Raw genomic sequence first — 15719 nt, 5'->3', positions numbered from 1 at the left:
TGCGCAGACACTCAACCTGCGACTCCCTCAAGTACAAATGCAGTAGGTTTGACAATTTCTAACATGTTGCCTCAATCACTGACGCCGATGGTTATGGACAAAAGCCAATCACCTATAAGAAAGAACTCTTGATAAGTGTCCTAACGCTTTGCCTCAAATTTCGATAGAAGAAACCCCTGCATCGCCTACTACTGGCCAAAAGGAGAGGGCAGAGGGCACAAGAGATGCCCCCAATTCCTCATTGGCTGACATTGCCCTTTTGGAGAATGCCCCCACTGCTGAATTGGGTTAAAATAACACACCGTGCTCAAATGTGCCGCCTGATGTAGCCATAATTGATTTGGATTCGAGTGTCTCTCGATTTTCGGCTCACTGCCTATCTCAAACTCTATCAGGTTCACCCATCTTGTTTGATGAAAATGGAAATTCGAACTCTGAGTTAGTGGCCTCATTTTATGCGCCTACACCACGTAGAGCGATTGGCCCCATAGTGGACCTTTCCATCCCCCCACAATTGGACTCTGGAAATTATTAGAAATAACATTAAATGCCATGTATTTGACGATGCTCTCACTAAGTAAATTATATGAGTCTCTTGATAAAAAATGAACTTCCCAATCCACACAAATCGAAAAAATTCTGTTATGGCAAGAAGAAACAGGTATCTCGTTGAGCCGAAGTCCAAGTTGAACCAACTGTGAGTATTATGTGTGCTATGGTCTCCTGTCAAACCTCACTATGTGCAGACACTCAAACAAATGAGCTTGACGCAGTACCATTACAAACACATCCTAAATTAGGCTTTTCAGTACCACTGCAAAACTGAATTATTTATTAAATGCCCATGCAACCGAGGGTAGATATAAATTCAAAACTCTTCACTCAACCTGTGGTGTTGGAAGCTTCTAAAACACATTCACAATTTTTGCGAATTCGTCCAAAAAGAAATCTTGAGCCCCTTCCCAGACAAAGTTGCCCAAAAATCAAAAAGATTTGAAGACAAATCTTTCAATAAATACGAAACAATGTTTTAAATCTATTAAATTACCTACAAAAATTCTGTAATAGCTTCTAATGATGTTTAAAAAAAATATCAGTTACAAGCTCAAGCTAGAGCTAGTCACCATTTGGCTACTGTGAGTAAGGAGATAATTCCTTATGCTCCATTGGATGAACTAGTTGAAGCTGTTTCTGCGCGAGAATCAGCTAAAAGTAGTCCTGATGAAACACCTGTGTCTAGGAAGGACCTACCCATCAAACTTGCTTGTAACCTACCGGCAAATCTAGATCCCATTGACCTTCATCGTCAGGAGATTAGGAAAGCGATAGATGCCTATATTTGGCTGGTCATCCACTACTCCCAATAGTGGGGAGATCCATTACACTTAAAGATCAGCCCATGAGAGCTGGCAAGGTAAGAAAACAAACTGATAGACAAGACCTGCCAATTAAAGAGGTACCATCCTCGAGGCCCAGTGCTCGGCCAGCTGATGCTGACGGCGGAAGCATGAAGGCTGATCAGCTACGTGGGAGTATAGCCATTCCTGAGACGTAAGTACTAATCCCTAGCTCTGAACAGCACTCAACACAAGAAAAAAATGTTCCCTTTTAGCTGATTTAGCCCCAGACATAATTCAACTTATTCAATCTGTGCTAGTCACTAATAAGGAAATAAGCTTGCCATTGGGTGGTTCTCGAAATAAGCAAGAGGAGCCAACAATGGAAAATGACAAAAAGATCTCACAACACTTAAAACGGCTTGCCGCATATTACTTAAATCTGGAATGCAGACCAAGTCCATGAATGCAGTATGAGCTAAATCGGCGATCTGTTTTGGCTAAATTCTCGGATATTCCTCAACTTGAGGATATAGAACCTCACTACGAGGTGGGCGGAATGGGTTTACCGGCACCGGTAATGGTGCCGTGCCAGTAAACCCATTCCGCCCTATTACGAGGTTCCCTTGCGGGACCCGCTCAGAACGTCTGGTCAGACCAGATGTTCTTTGCAGGTCCCGCAAGGGGACCAGGGAGCTAATAACGGGCCCGTTATTAACGGGCCCGTTATTAGCTCCATCCCTATTCCCGTTGAGCCCTATGGGGGCTCAAATGGGAATGGGGATTGGTTTTTTGAATGAGGAATTACCGGGTCCTCCAAGGTTGGAATGACCCGGTAATTGCTCATTCAAGGAATCTGGACATGATTTTGGAGACAGCCATGGCGCTAATAGCACCATGGCTACGTCCAAACTCGTAATGAGGCCCATAGTCTCAACTCATATTGCATTAGTGGAATTTCCAAATGTCTCTAGGCTGAACTCTGTTAGAATTTGGATGAACTCTCGAGTCATTCAAAATACTATATGGTTGGCCAAAAACCAATTACACTCACTGGGGTTTGAAATATGGATAGAGGCTTCTCTGTTAGCTGCCTCTAATAGCTTAAAGCCAGAATTGGAAAACAAGGGACAAGACCCCCTTCCCATATCTAACAGAAATTTGTTCATAAGAAATCAAAATGTGTGTTCTTGCAAATGCCTTGGATCCTCTAATTAACTAGACATAGCCACTTCTGATATGGAGATCTCTTTGCTTAACACCATGGGATTTAAGCATTTGCAAAATAACAATGAAAATTCTCTGGATGGTTTCAATATTATACTTTTGCAAGAGGCGTGGCTTACAGAGGTCCCGATATGGGACAATTATCACATCTATTTGAATTCCGCTAACAAAACAAACTGAGGAAGACCAATATCTGGCCTACTTACTACAATAAAACAGGATTCTGGTCTAAGATCGGAGCACTGGGCTACGCCAACCATCTATATGCAATTGACAAAGGTATATATGCAATCGTTGAAATGTGCTGTGATTAATTTGCACTGGAATCCAGTGGGAATATCTGATACTTGCTTATTTAAAGACCTGACCGAATTATTCCTGCTGATTGCTCTTGAGCCTACAGTCTCTTATACATTGATTGCAGGAGACTTGAATCTTAACTGTATAATTGAGAAATTGACAATCAACAAAAGCATATTGATAAAATGGAATCATTGCATAAAATCACGTAACTTATGCAGGCTTAACGGAGCATTTAAGTCAGATATTCCCCCTCTCCCAACATGGCGAAGGGGAGTGAATCACTCCACAATTGATTATATTTATGCTAGTGCTACTCTTTTCTCATTAATTTCGGATTTCTGTATTGTGGAATCAAACACAAGTGATCATGACCAATTAACAACCAAATGGGTCATACCTAATAGCAATCCACCCATTAGGAGCTTTCACCAATAGAGCTTTCTTACACTAAGTTACGGTCAAAATAGGCTATGACGGTCGGAAGCGTCCTTAGAGAACTTCAATCAATTCCTGTCGGAACTGAATAGAAAAAATGTAGGAGGTAACTCGTATAACGTTATGTACTGTGATATGATGCAGTTATTTCAAAATAAAACCTCAAAGTCCATCAGTTGTAAAAAACAATTTCCTAAGCTCCATGTTTACAACCATGAGGTGAGAATGCAAAAAACCTTGTTTAGAGCTCAAAAACGAGAAGCCCTAAAACAACCCTTAGCGGTGAGAGCAGCTATTTTAGCTCGACTCCGAACTAGGTATAGGAACTCGCTACGATCTAGACAGGCGGAGTTATATCAGGAAGATGGAGCAAAAATTTTGAGAATGCTCCAGTCCAAAAATACTGCGAAGACCTGGTCCTTACTAAATCAGGCTCTACACAGTCCACAAATTGTAATGCAAGCCAATGGTGTTACGGAGCAGAACTGGATTCAGCATTTCTCTGGGCTCTATTCTATCCCAGAAGGTTGCTCGGGACTGGAATCTTGGGTACCCAGAGAATTCTTTGTTAAATTCGGCCTGGTCGATGTACAACTTCATATTAAGAAGGCGAGTAGCTCCAGAGCTTGCGGTCCTGATGGCCTTTCAAACCAAACTTTGAAAAAGCATCCGGAAATCTGGGTTAATATATTGTTTAACATCTTTACTGCAATAAATAAAACACAATCGCTAGCGCCCTCTTGGAGACATTCCATTATTGTGCCCATTTATAAAAAGGGTGACGACGACTCCCAACGAGCTACAGACCCATAGCACTCCTGGATGCTCCCGGGAAAATATTCTCGCAAATAATACTAAGGGACCTCAATGAATGGACTCAAAGAACCCAGTTAAGAGATCCTTTTCAATCTGGCTTTGTTACTGGTCTGGGCACAAATCCTAACATTATTGCTCTAAACTTAAACTTGATCAAATCTGATTCTGCGGCCCGAAATCAACTGCTGTATCTAGTTTCATTGATTTTCGAGTAGCTTTCGACTCCATCGACCGTTCTCTCTTGTATCATAAATTGGTTTCTTATAATTGTCCTCAATCACTTTGTATGCTTATCATGCTCCTACACACAAAAACAACAATGCAAGTCAGATTGACCACAGAAGGACAACTTTTGTCGTCATTTGCAACACATCGTGGTCTCAAACAGGGCTGCATTCTGGTCTCAACTATATTTAACATGTTTATACTAGACATGGGTGAATTTTTTCTAAAAGTGGCAAGCGATCCGCCAATACTAGGCAAACAGAAAATCTGTTATTTACTATACGCCGATGACTTTGTGTTACTATCCCAAACACCAGTTGGCTTACAAAACATGTTAAAGACTCTTGATACCTATGTAAAGAAAAATAACCTTGTAATAAATACAGACAAGACGCAAGTCATAGTCTGCAGACCAAATTCCAGAACTAAGCAGAGGCCCTACAAGTGGAAACTGCAAAATGTGGAACTTGCTAAGGTCACCCAATATAAGTACTTGGGTATCACTATAACTGATTCAATGAAATTTCAGATAAATGAGATAGAATTTAAATGTAAACTGCAGACCCTAATATCTCAAGCCAAAATAATAACACAGAAATTCACCAAATTCTCACTTAAACAGACAACGTTATTCTATCAACAAAAGGTGATCCCCACTCTGACGTATGGGGTAGAAGCTAACACCCCAAAGCCCAACATTGGTGGTATAAACTTGAATCTCGTTTTTAGAAACAAATTCTATGTCTCCCCCCAACTGCACGCCTCTCCCATTGATACGATTTGAAGTTGGGTTGATATCTCTACATGCACATGTGCTGTGGAAAATGTTGGCCTTTCTAAGAAAGTCCCTGATGAGTCTTAATGCTCCGAATATTTTGGGTGTAGCAGCGTAATACTTATTAACTGTGCAGCATATGTTTCCGAAAACATGGCTTAAGTATACTATAAATGCTTTGGCGGACGCAGCTGTTGATTTAGATCTGCTAGTACAAAATCCTGATTGTGCTAAAATAAAAATCTATCCGCATGATTGGATCATGAACCGAAAGCGGCTGTCTGACATATGAGGATTTTAACATCTTATAGTTCAGCCACAAAAAATTCTGTGTAATGGCTGACTATTTATTTAAGTGTCCGTCTCCACATATACGCACCCAATATCTCCGATTTAGGTTAAACCTTTGGCCAACGCAAGATGTGATGGCAAGAAGAAAATGAATATCGCCTGAACAAAACTATTGTCGATTCTGTAAAAATAAAACAGAGAGAGAAACACTCCAACATTGGGCCTCATTAGGACCCAGGCGGTAAGGGGTTTACGGCGGCGTAAACAGCGCCGACCCTTACCGCCTGATTCCGAGGTCCCTTAGCGCCATGGAGGATTTAACACCTGCTTTTAGCAGGTGTTAAAATCCATGGCGCTAAGGGACCTTGTTGTTAATTACGCCACCGTAATTTACGGTGGCGTAATTAACGCCTTCCCCACTCCCATTATGCCCTATGGGGCAAAAATGGGAATGGGGAAGGGTAAATGGGTTAATGGGGACTTACCGCCCCACTCACCTCGGAATGGGGCGGTAAGTCCGCCAACCACCATGGCGTAAACGTAGTTTACGCCATGGTGGTAAAGGTACGACCCAGGCGGTAACTTACCGCCTGGGTCGTAATGAGGCCCATTGTATTGTAACGTGTTCCGAGTTAAAGGATAAGCGAGAAATATATTTTAAGAATCTTATTGTTAATCACTGCGATATGGAGCCAGATGAAATATGGTATTGTATTTTTACAAATGCGAAATTAGCTGTCCATATATTTTGCGACTGCTCAATATCTAGAATCCTTGTTGCCTAAATTTCCAAGGTAGTGCAATTAAGATCTGTAGTGATTGTATTATTGTGAAAATAACTCTGATACAAATTCATGTAATTTCTAAATTAATTTATGTAAGAAATGAAATAATCGATTGATTCAAAAATAAATTGTATATTTGTATTTGCTAATATTGTTCATAGTTTGTATTTATATTTGAAAGGTTGATCTTATCAACCAAACAAATAAAAAATAAATAACCTTTTTAAAAAAGAATGGTCTTGGAATAGCCTAGTAGGCATGCAATCTCCTTGGGAGGCACTACTGTCTATGCTCCTCACAATAGGAGCCGTCTCCTGGGTGCATTCTCCGCCGAGTCCCAATGTAGATCAAGTCTACATCAGTGTTTTTGATAAAAACAGGCATAGGAGTTGGCCCCTCACTCACCATATGACTGCCCTATTGATCTCTTTCCCTCGAGCTATGGCTTCTCATAAACAAATTGACTTCTTGCCTCAAATAGAGCATAAGATTGTGTGGGTGTGTCTGGCAGCGGCCTTCATAAATGGGTTTATCAGACCTACAGGCTCAGCTGCCGCCTCTCCCCTCTCTTTCGTACTTAAGAAAGAGGGGGCTTTAAGACCATTTATTGATTGTAGGGAGCTATACGTGATTACAGTGAAAAAGCAATACCATCTTCCCTTGATATCACTATTGCTAGACCAATTGAGATCTTCAGTTATCTACACCAAAGTAGACCTACGGGGTGCATTGGGAAGGCATCAGGAAGTAGACACAGACAACTGAGTACAGCTTGGGTTTCAAACTTTTATTGAAATAAAAAGAAGTGTTGGAAAAAGGCCTAACTTAACCCGTGCTAAGGTGGGATTCCCCGACCTTACTGAAACTAATGATAGTCTGCATCAGGAAGTCCAATGCAAGTGTCTGTCTGTGTCCAAAACTTATACTTGCCCTCACAACTACTTGTATATAATGTGTAGGGATGTCAGCATCAAAATGAGAACTGTTCAAATAAAAGTTCAGAACTTCTTCCAGCTCGTGGTTGAAAAAGGGGTTTTCCCTTCCCCAAGATTCAGGATAGTTTACATTGTCAAAAAGAGGGGTTATCTTGCCCAGGATTACAAGTCTCTCAAAGTTCCAAAACAACACAATTCCTTGGGATACTTCCCCGCTTCTTTGGCGGAGGTACATTTCACCAATTTCACCAATATCACAAATTTCACAGAGTTCAGAGTTCAGTTCATTAATATTAGATCACACACCTTTTCCTTGATCTTCAATCACAAGCTTATAGGTGAACTAATTGGCTTTTCCTTTGGATGGCTGTACTCTGTCTATGCGCAGTTGTCAGACCACACGGTCCACCCATTACAGGTCATGTAAACGACACACCTTTCTTGCTTCTTCTTCACAGTTACAATGCCACTGTTTCAGCTTCACAGTGGTATTCCATTCATCCTCTTGGAACTTTCTCAATATTTGTATTGCCACCATTCACTTGTTATACTTTCAAATATTCTCAGAGCTTTTGCCACTGCTTATCCTTTCAAGTTATATAGTTCCTTATATTCTTATGGCACTTGCCAATGCTTGTTTTCTTCAGTTTACACAATTCAAAGTTCCTTATATCAGGAAATATCGCCAACTGCTTTCAATCCAATTGGTATTCAATCACAATTGCTTTCTTTCAGTTCAGTATTCAAAACCAAAGGTTTCATTTAATTGCATTCAGTCACATTAAATAGCATCAAATTCCCAGTTTACTCTCCTGCTGGGAATTTGCACCCTGTTCACGGGTGTTTTCACCAGTTCAAAGAATTCTGTTTCCCTGGCCCTTTCTTGGCCTTACCAATTTCATCTTGTTCACAGTTCGATATTCACAAAACCCTTCCCTTCATTTTTTTCGGCCCTCAGGTGATTGTACTGTCAAAAGTCTTTATTTCAAACTGGACCTGCATTCATATTGCCTGGACGGTCCCTCGCTTATTCGAGCGATCCGACCTGCATAAACCACGTGGTTCACCTTCTGAATGCTCCTGCCACCATCCATTTCCACTGCAGCGACTCTGCGGCTCCTAGGTGCTTTGGGAATGTATCTCCCTGGTCTCATCTCTGGCATTTCCTGCAAGTGCCTCACAGGCAATCTCATTAGCTTCACCTGATCAGGCCATTTACACCGCCTCCTGGGCCCCAGGAGCAGGCAATGTTCCTTTACTGCATAACGGTGTTGGCTCAGCATCCCTCTTCCTCGTCCCAGTATCACTGTGGTGTTTGTGTATGTCTGAGTTAATAAAGAGAGGATGTATGACTCTGGTTGTCTCTTCCTCATCTCAGTACCTCACTGGTGTGTATTGGGGGAGTGCTTTCTGAAAAATAGGGAAGAGATTGGTAATACCCTATAAAGGCCTGCAGGATATTTGACTCCTTGCAAAAGGGAAATGGGGGATACCATGTCTTACCCAAGGGTGCCTGATCCCCACTCCTCAAGTCTCCTCCACCCAGGTGATCCTCCCTTGCATATCTACTCCCAAGGTCAGGATCCGAAAGTGACTGCCTTTGCCTGGCCATATGGGAGGAGGATATATTGGGGAAAGAATTCAGGCCCTCGGATTAATTTGGAGAAGGGATAACACGTCCCTGCTGACTTTTCACAAGTGGCTCAATACCTGTGATATCAACATAAAATTCACCATCTAATGCAGCCGGGACCCTACCAGTTTTCTTGACTTGATCAAGAAAAAAGGTGGCAACCTAGCTACATCCCTATATCGCAAAACCACAGACAAAAACACTCTCCTACACTATTCAAACTTTCATCCCGAGGGTCTGAAATACAATTTACCGTACGGACAATTCCTACGGATCCGACAGAATTGTACGGACAGAGAAGACTATGACATAGAGGCCACCCAATTGAAAGAACGGCTAGCTAAACGAGGCTACCCAAAACAACTGGTAAAGAATAACCAAAAGAGAGCTGCAAACACCAATAGGGAAATAAGTCTACAACGCAAAGAAAAGAACCCCAACGAGAGACTGGTTTGTGTCACCACATATAATCCAGTCAGTAATGAGATTAAAAAGATCATCAACCGCAACTGGGGCCTTGTGAAAAATCTGGGCTCTCTGTCCAAACAACCCATGTTTGTTTTCAAATGCAACAGCAATTTTACGACAACAATTGGTGCATAGATACCGAGAAAAACCCAAGGAAAAAACTATTCTAAGCCAATGGGGACTTCCACCCATCACTGGACATCACAAGTGTGGGAATTGTAGTGTATGTCCCCTTACTGAAACGAAATACACATTCCAACATGGGGCCAAAGTATGGGCATTGAAAGACCATAACAACTGCTGCACCAAGAACACCATTTATGTCATCTCGTGCCCCTGCCATCTATTACGTGGGCAAAACCACAAGAGAGGTCAAAGTGAGAATGGGAGAACATCGCTCATGTATAAGGAACCACACATCAGACAAACCTCTGGTCGACCACTTAAATAAAAATAACCAGAAAGATACAGACATGAAATGGTTTGTTCTACAAACCATCAGGACACAAACAAGAGGCGGTGATATGGCAACTGCCCTTCATCGTCTAGAGAAACGGTGGATTTACTCCTTGGATACAGTACTTCACGGATTAAATATTTCAGTGGAATGGAATGCACTGAACACCAAATGACTCCAGCACCTAACACAATATGTCTTTACCACTGCCTGCCATCTGATTGAGGTTATTCAGGAACACATATGGATTCCTTTGCTGGAGACTACATCTTCCAGCATGCCACAATTTAACTTGACAATCTCCCATATGGCAGCTTCATTACATTTTGACGATTGAGCACAGTTCAGAAACTATGTTTCCCACAAGTCTGTAGACGAGGTAAGCAGTTTTGCACCTAATTTATTCTGACTTTATCCTAACTATGGAACGAGCACTGGACTATTTACAGCCTACTGGACACGGATCAAAAGCGCGGACTGCAGCCGAGCCTGCTAATCAACCCAATGAGATCAAAACTACAATCCCCGCAATTCCGTGTCCCCACGTGACACGGGCCCTGCAACCAATCCACTTGCGACACAGGGTAAGCAGTTGTTACTGCTTTCACCATGACGACACGCGCAGAGGACTTTTCGTAGCCCGCTGACGCGTATTGCAGATGCAGACCACAGCCGCACTTCTCCAAATGCCAAGACTCATTTCTTAAGGTAAGACTTTTTGATCAGATCAACATGCCCGCAACCCTTAATGTGTTAGCCCCACACGAGTCTCCATGACCGTCGACCGCGCCGCCCCAGGACCTTCAGTGACTCTTCCCCGCGCCCCTGCCTTTACAGCTATTTAGCCACACAGCACTAGAACCACAAAACCACAGAGACTTATGCCTGCAAGAGCCGCCACCACTGGGCCCACTAATAGACGCCTTAAGTAAGTTATATTCTGTACTTACTGCCACTCTCCCCATGTGAGTTGACAAGGGTGAGTGACAGGCACATTCTTCATATTTGTCTCTTCCTATGCAGGGGGTCACTTTGGCTGGACATCACGTTCCGCGGCCATCTAGCCACCTGGCGCCCGACACAAACAATGCCGAGCAGGACTAATTGTCCAACACCTAGGACCCCCACTATCTGAGTGAGTACCATAACTTGGTGTTACCCACTCCCTCTGATCATAAATACAGAAGCACAGGGCCACTAATTTTGTCCATGGCACCTGTCTTTTTCTTCATTCTGCAGGTGAGGAACTAATTTGATGTATATTCCACACCACTGGCAGAACACACATTAGGATTCTCTCCATATTGCCGAACCACCGGCCCCTGGTAGTCCAGAGGAGGTGAGTCGGCTTTATGCAACTGACGAACACAGTTGTAATAGATACCATTGATAGGTTAAAAGTAAGCAAAGATGACAATACTGTTTGACGAGACTCATGTAGTCTATTTTATTATCTTTCCTAGAACTGAGGCTCTCCTGATCTCCACCCCGCCCCTTTTTGTTTATGAAGAGGTAACGTGCATTTGACATTCGCACACCGTCCTGGGGAAGGTTGATTAAAATAACAGGGCAAGGAAACCAAACGAAACATGTGTCAACAATATTTTTCCAACCCCTGGAGATGTACAGAGGGTCACATCGTTTAATATTAGAGTGTTAAAGTGACATTTATTTGATTAGAATTTGAGATGGTAACATCATTTTACCTTATTGTCAAAACGAATGCAAGCATGAGAAATGCATGAGTGAGTTATGATTGAATAGAACACGGAGGGATGTTTTGTTTACTGAGCCTAGCTTATTAAATTCTGTGAAACTGTTTTCCGTAATTCTGAAATAAATATAATGTTTTACTAAAAGTTGGTAAACAGTATCTCATCATCTTTGGTCTAGTTGGTCCAGTCCAACCCCCTTTTTCTCACTGTATACCTGCCTGGCGGACCATAGACATAGTACGAGGCATCCCTTATCTTTATTACCTGCGTAATCATGGGCTCTGTGCTCTCGGGTGGAAAGTCACTGTATTGAAGCTACTCCTGAGTAAAACTTGAAACAGGAGAAAGGAGGAATGAAACATCGGAGGGACAGAAAGTTGGCTGGGAGGAGTCAGAGGAGAGGATGCAGGTGGTGCAGAAGAGTAAGCGAACAGTGGTCTTGACTGTAACCAAGTAAATCTTGTAGAGCGAATGCAAGGCACGTTCCCATTCCAATTATAGCAATAACCTGTGTTGAGAATAGGGAAAGATAGGAAGTCCCTGAGGGAGCCAGTGAGCCTGCTTCTAGGGTTAAGAATGTTTAGAATAAGTTCAAATTTAGATAGAAGGGTTCAATAATCGTTAGCACTAACCAGGATTGAGATTTTAAAGATGGCCGCCGCTGCACTTCCCATTCTGGCTGTGTTATTTCCACTGCCAGAACTAGCAGCAACGGTAGTGCAGGTATACGGTTCGGCCGTATTACCGTTACCGCCACTTTTACAGTACAGCGGCATACTTGTGATGATGCCCTATGTCTCCAGTCAAAGCTTTATTATACTTTTTGTAGAAGATCATTGTGGGAATCACTGTTCACAGTTTATGCTCTTGTCCAGTGATATGGCAATTCATGTCACAAGCACCCAACATTCACCACAACCCCACCTCAACGCACTGTCTTTCCTTACCTATCTCTTGCTGTGTGCTAGTTGCTCCAGCTTTCTCCAACTCCCTCTCGACCAACCTCCTCGCCTTCCCATTACAGATGAGGCCCTGGAAATTCAGAGGTGGGCACAATACGCAATATTCTCCCAGACAAGCCTCAGTGCCGGAGACCACTACGGTCTTGGCCTACCACACTGCATTGCATATTCCCAGGTAAACATAACATTTCACAGGAAATGGCAACATATGCCAAATTCCTGGCACAACTTATATGTTCAAGTAGTACCATTGTTTTCCAAGGACTTCACTGATACACTCTTATAACCAACATTTAGGAGGTATTACCATCAGAGTACTAAGCTACCTACATCTTTACAAGGTTTTTCCATCATAAACATAGGTAATAATCATATGATAACAACATATTATGGTCAGGCTTTATATAGCACTTTATGATGGAGTCCTCCTGCTTCTAAGCAGTGTGATAACAGGTGTTATTGGCCAATTTAGTGACACTCAATGTAACAAACTTAGAAGGATGAGTGGCAGAGTCGGCCTCGCCGAGATTAGAACCTAGGCCGTTCTTCAGGATGAGTATAGATGCCTGAGGCGGCAAAGATCTCACTGACCTTTCTAGTTAGTGAGATCCTAGAATTTCTATGAAAAAGCGCATGAAAAAGGCATGTTGCCGTCTTATATGTATGAGGCCGCTATTGTGGTTTTTCACAAAGAGAAATGAGACCCCCCCAGTTGTGCCTCTTGTGGGCCGATTTCTTTAATAAAACACATGCGATATCCTGGGCCAAATGTTTGGCTATGAGGATCATTTGCTATCTAGGTGTTCATCAGGACCAAAAGGGTTTTGGGTTGGGAAAACACTCATCTGATAATGTCCGTCCCATGCCGGACTTGTTTGATTTAGGTAAGAACACTGACAGGGGTAGCTGTATCCTTCAATGCCTAAAAAGCCTTGGGACGCATCCGGTGGGGTTATATGTTTGCATTGATGGAGGAATTTGTCTTCTAGGGTTATTTTTGGGAGATGATTAAACCATGGGGATTGGCTTCTCTCACCGCACCTTGGGGTCTCTGGGCTCTCACCCCACTATGGGTTTTGGTTCTCTGGCTCTGCCTTGGGGTCGCGGGTCTCTCCTCCCCTCTTGCAGTTCCCGGAGCCACTGCATACCTCTGTTCCTTGAATGATGCTTCTTGGGGGAGTCGGGGAGTTCAGCCACCAGAGTACCACCTCTTCTGTCCCTTTCGAGTGTCACGTGTCAGGATGAGCTTGCCCTTCCTGCAGGCTTCCGCGGGAGCTTGGAGCTGACTTCTCGTTACACCGCTTATCTGCTTTTCAGGTGGAGACTGCTGTGCATTGATCCTTTGGCCATGCACTTCCGACTCCCATTCTGGCACGGCTGTACGCGTTCTGCTGGCTCATCCGTGGTCCCCGTTCGCCACATCTGGCGTACCCCCTTCCTCTTCCTGCCACACCTTCCAGGAGAAGGTTCCTGTGTTCTGTGGCTCTGTGGGTTTTTCCTCTCTCTGTTTCCAAGGCTGTTTGGCTCTTTATCTCTCCCTCTGTAAGGGGGTGGGGCGGTCCGGTGTGTCCTCATTCTAGGTGAGTACGGTGCACAGTGAGGGTCAGAAACGATACCAGCCATTCTTCCAGGTAGTTTTAAATCATCGCACAGTTTAAGTCCCAAATAGCGAACAAACGTATTGGGATCTTGAGAATAGGGAGGATTACTCATATGCTTTTTGGGCAATCTCCTATCCCCAAAGGGGGTGTCACCCCCAGTGGGATCCCACTTGCCCTGTCCCATAGTGAGTGTTAAGCTTAGCAGGCTCACCTTCATAGTCCCACAAGGGGTGGCTCGCCCTGAGGGAGAGGGCACTAATACTCTGGATTTGTCACAATTCCGAGTCTGACATCTGGGAATACTCAAACAGCATGTGAATCTATGAAAATACCAATGCCGGAGAACAGAATTACAGCTAAGTGACTTATTTGTTGCCTGCAGATCAACTACTCTATAAAAATATTGGAGCATTTTTAATGACACAGTTAAGTACACGTTATGCCATCTTTACTGCAGATGTCAATGCAGATGTCAATTATTTCTATCTATTTAGATTTCTTATAGTGCACTGTTGCATACTGAAAGTCACCTTCAGGTGCAAATTCTCTTTTTAACATCTGTGCCATTGTAAATTCTAGCATTAAGTATCCTATCCGTTTTTCCTTTTCAGACCAGCCATTGCTGATTACTGGTATTCTTTGTCATACATGTACTTCTCTGCATTTGGGACACTCACTACTATTGTCGCTGGCTTAACTGTCAGCCTGCTAACAGGTAAGGCGTAAGCTTTGTAACTGTATGTCGGCTATTTAATGCATGCCAGGCTTCAGAGCGCAGGGATTATAGTCATGAGTACAGGAAGTGATGTCACTGCTGCTGGAGGCAATTAACCTATATACATGCAAAGTGGAAAGTGGCTGAATGATTGGCAGATATAGTGACCATAGACAGGTGCCTGTATGGAGTCCAAAAACAATACTCGGGAATCAGGAAAACATAGATTTGCAACTTTTGGTTCTCAAGTTATGTTTAACTACAACTCCCATCAGCCACAGTCAGCATAGTCAATGGTGAGGGATCATGGGAATCATAGTCCAAAACATCTATCTCAGGATCTGCAGGTTACAGACCTCTGCTGTATACAGCTCTGGAGATACTGTTCATTACCCCTAATTGATCCCTCATACCCTTCCTCACCAATGATGTTTTCACCGCTGATTTCTGTGGTGGGTCAGAAGGACAAGGACTTTTGTCTTCCATTTGTAAGTATTCTTTATTAAAAGAAAAGTGAAAACTCCTGACTTTCCCTAACTACAGGTTTTCCTTACTTAACATAACTAACTAGTGTGCTCATCAGTTGTCAATGAATCCAAAAGGAAGATCTGTCCAAACTAATCCAACCTGTCCTGCCAGTTCAAATTCTCTTCGTTCTCTTCTTAGATAAACTTGAGGCTTTATCTTTACTCAATGTCCAATCCTTTTCTTAACTATGGAATATAGAACTGTTCCAATTATAGCTCTAACTCGTTTTACGTACTTCCAACACTTGGTCTTTACTGGGACGAGTATGAGTATTCCAGTAATGATTCTCACCCTTTTTCACTACTTGGTCTTTACTGGGACGAGTATGAGTGTTCCAGTAATGATTTCCACTTTTATTATATACTTCCCATCCATGGTCCTTACTGGGACGGGCATGAATGGTCCATTCATTATTTCGGTCCCCCACCCGAGTCTTCTGCTCTCCTCGTTAACTTTCTGTCTCAGGGATCGTATCACTGAGCTTGCGGTTCGCACATGGACATCTTTGCTG

At 43.0% G+C, this 15719-nt stretch overlaps 1 protein-coding gene across 1 annotated transcript in view; it reads left to right on the top strand.

Moving 5' to 3' along the window:
* LOC138514392 (sodium-coupled monocarboxylate transporter 1-like) overlaps positions 1 to 15719 on the top strand; it is a 501148-nt gene that overhangs the window by 406346 nt on the left and 79083 nt on the right. Inside the window, exon 13 of the mRNA XM_069629874.1 lies at positions 14577 to 14680. Coding sequence (XP_069485975.1) covers positions 14577 to 14680 — 104 coding nt within the window. The remainder of the gene's footprint in view (positions 1 to 14576; positions 14681 to 15719) is intronic.

This window comes from Ambystoma mexicanum, chromosome 12 (genome assembly GCF_040938575.1).
Source record: "Ambystoma mexicanum isolate Mex_15411 chromosome 12, UKY_AmexF1_1, whole genome shotgun sequence".
In the NCBI taxonomy this organism is placed as follows: Eukaryota; Metazoa; Chordata; class Amphibia; order Caudata; family Ambystomatidae; genus Ambystoma; species Ambystoma mexicanum.
The sequence above is the reverse complement of the archived record's forward strand: the minus strand, read 5'-3'. Positions and strand labels throughout refer to the sequence as shown.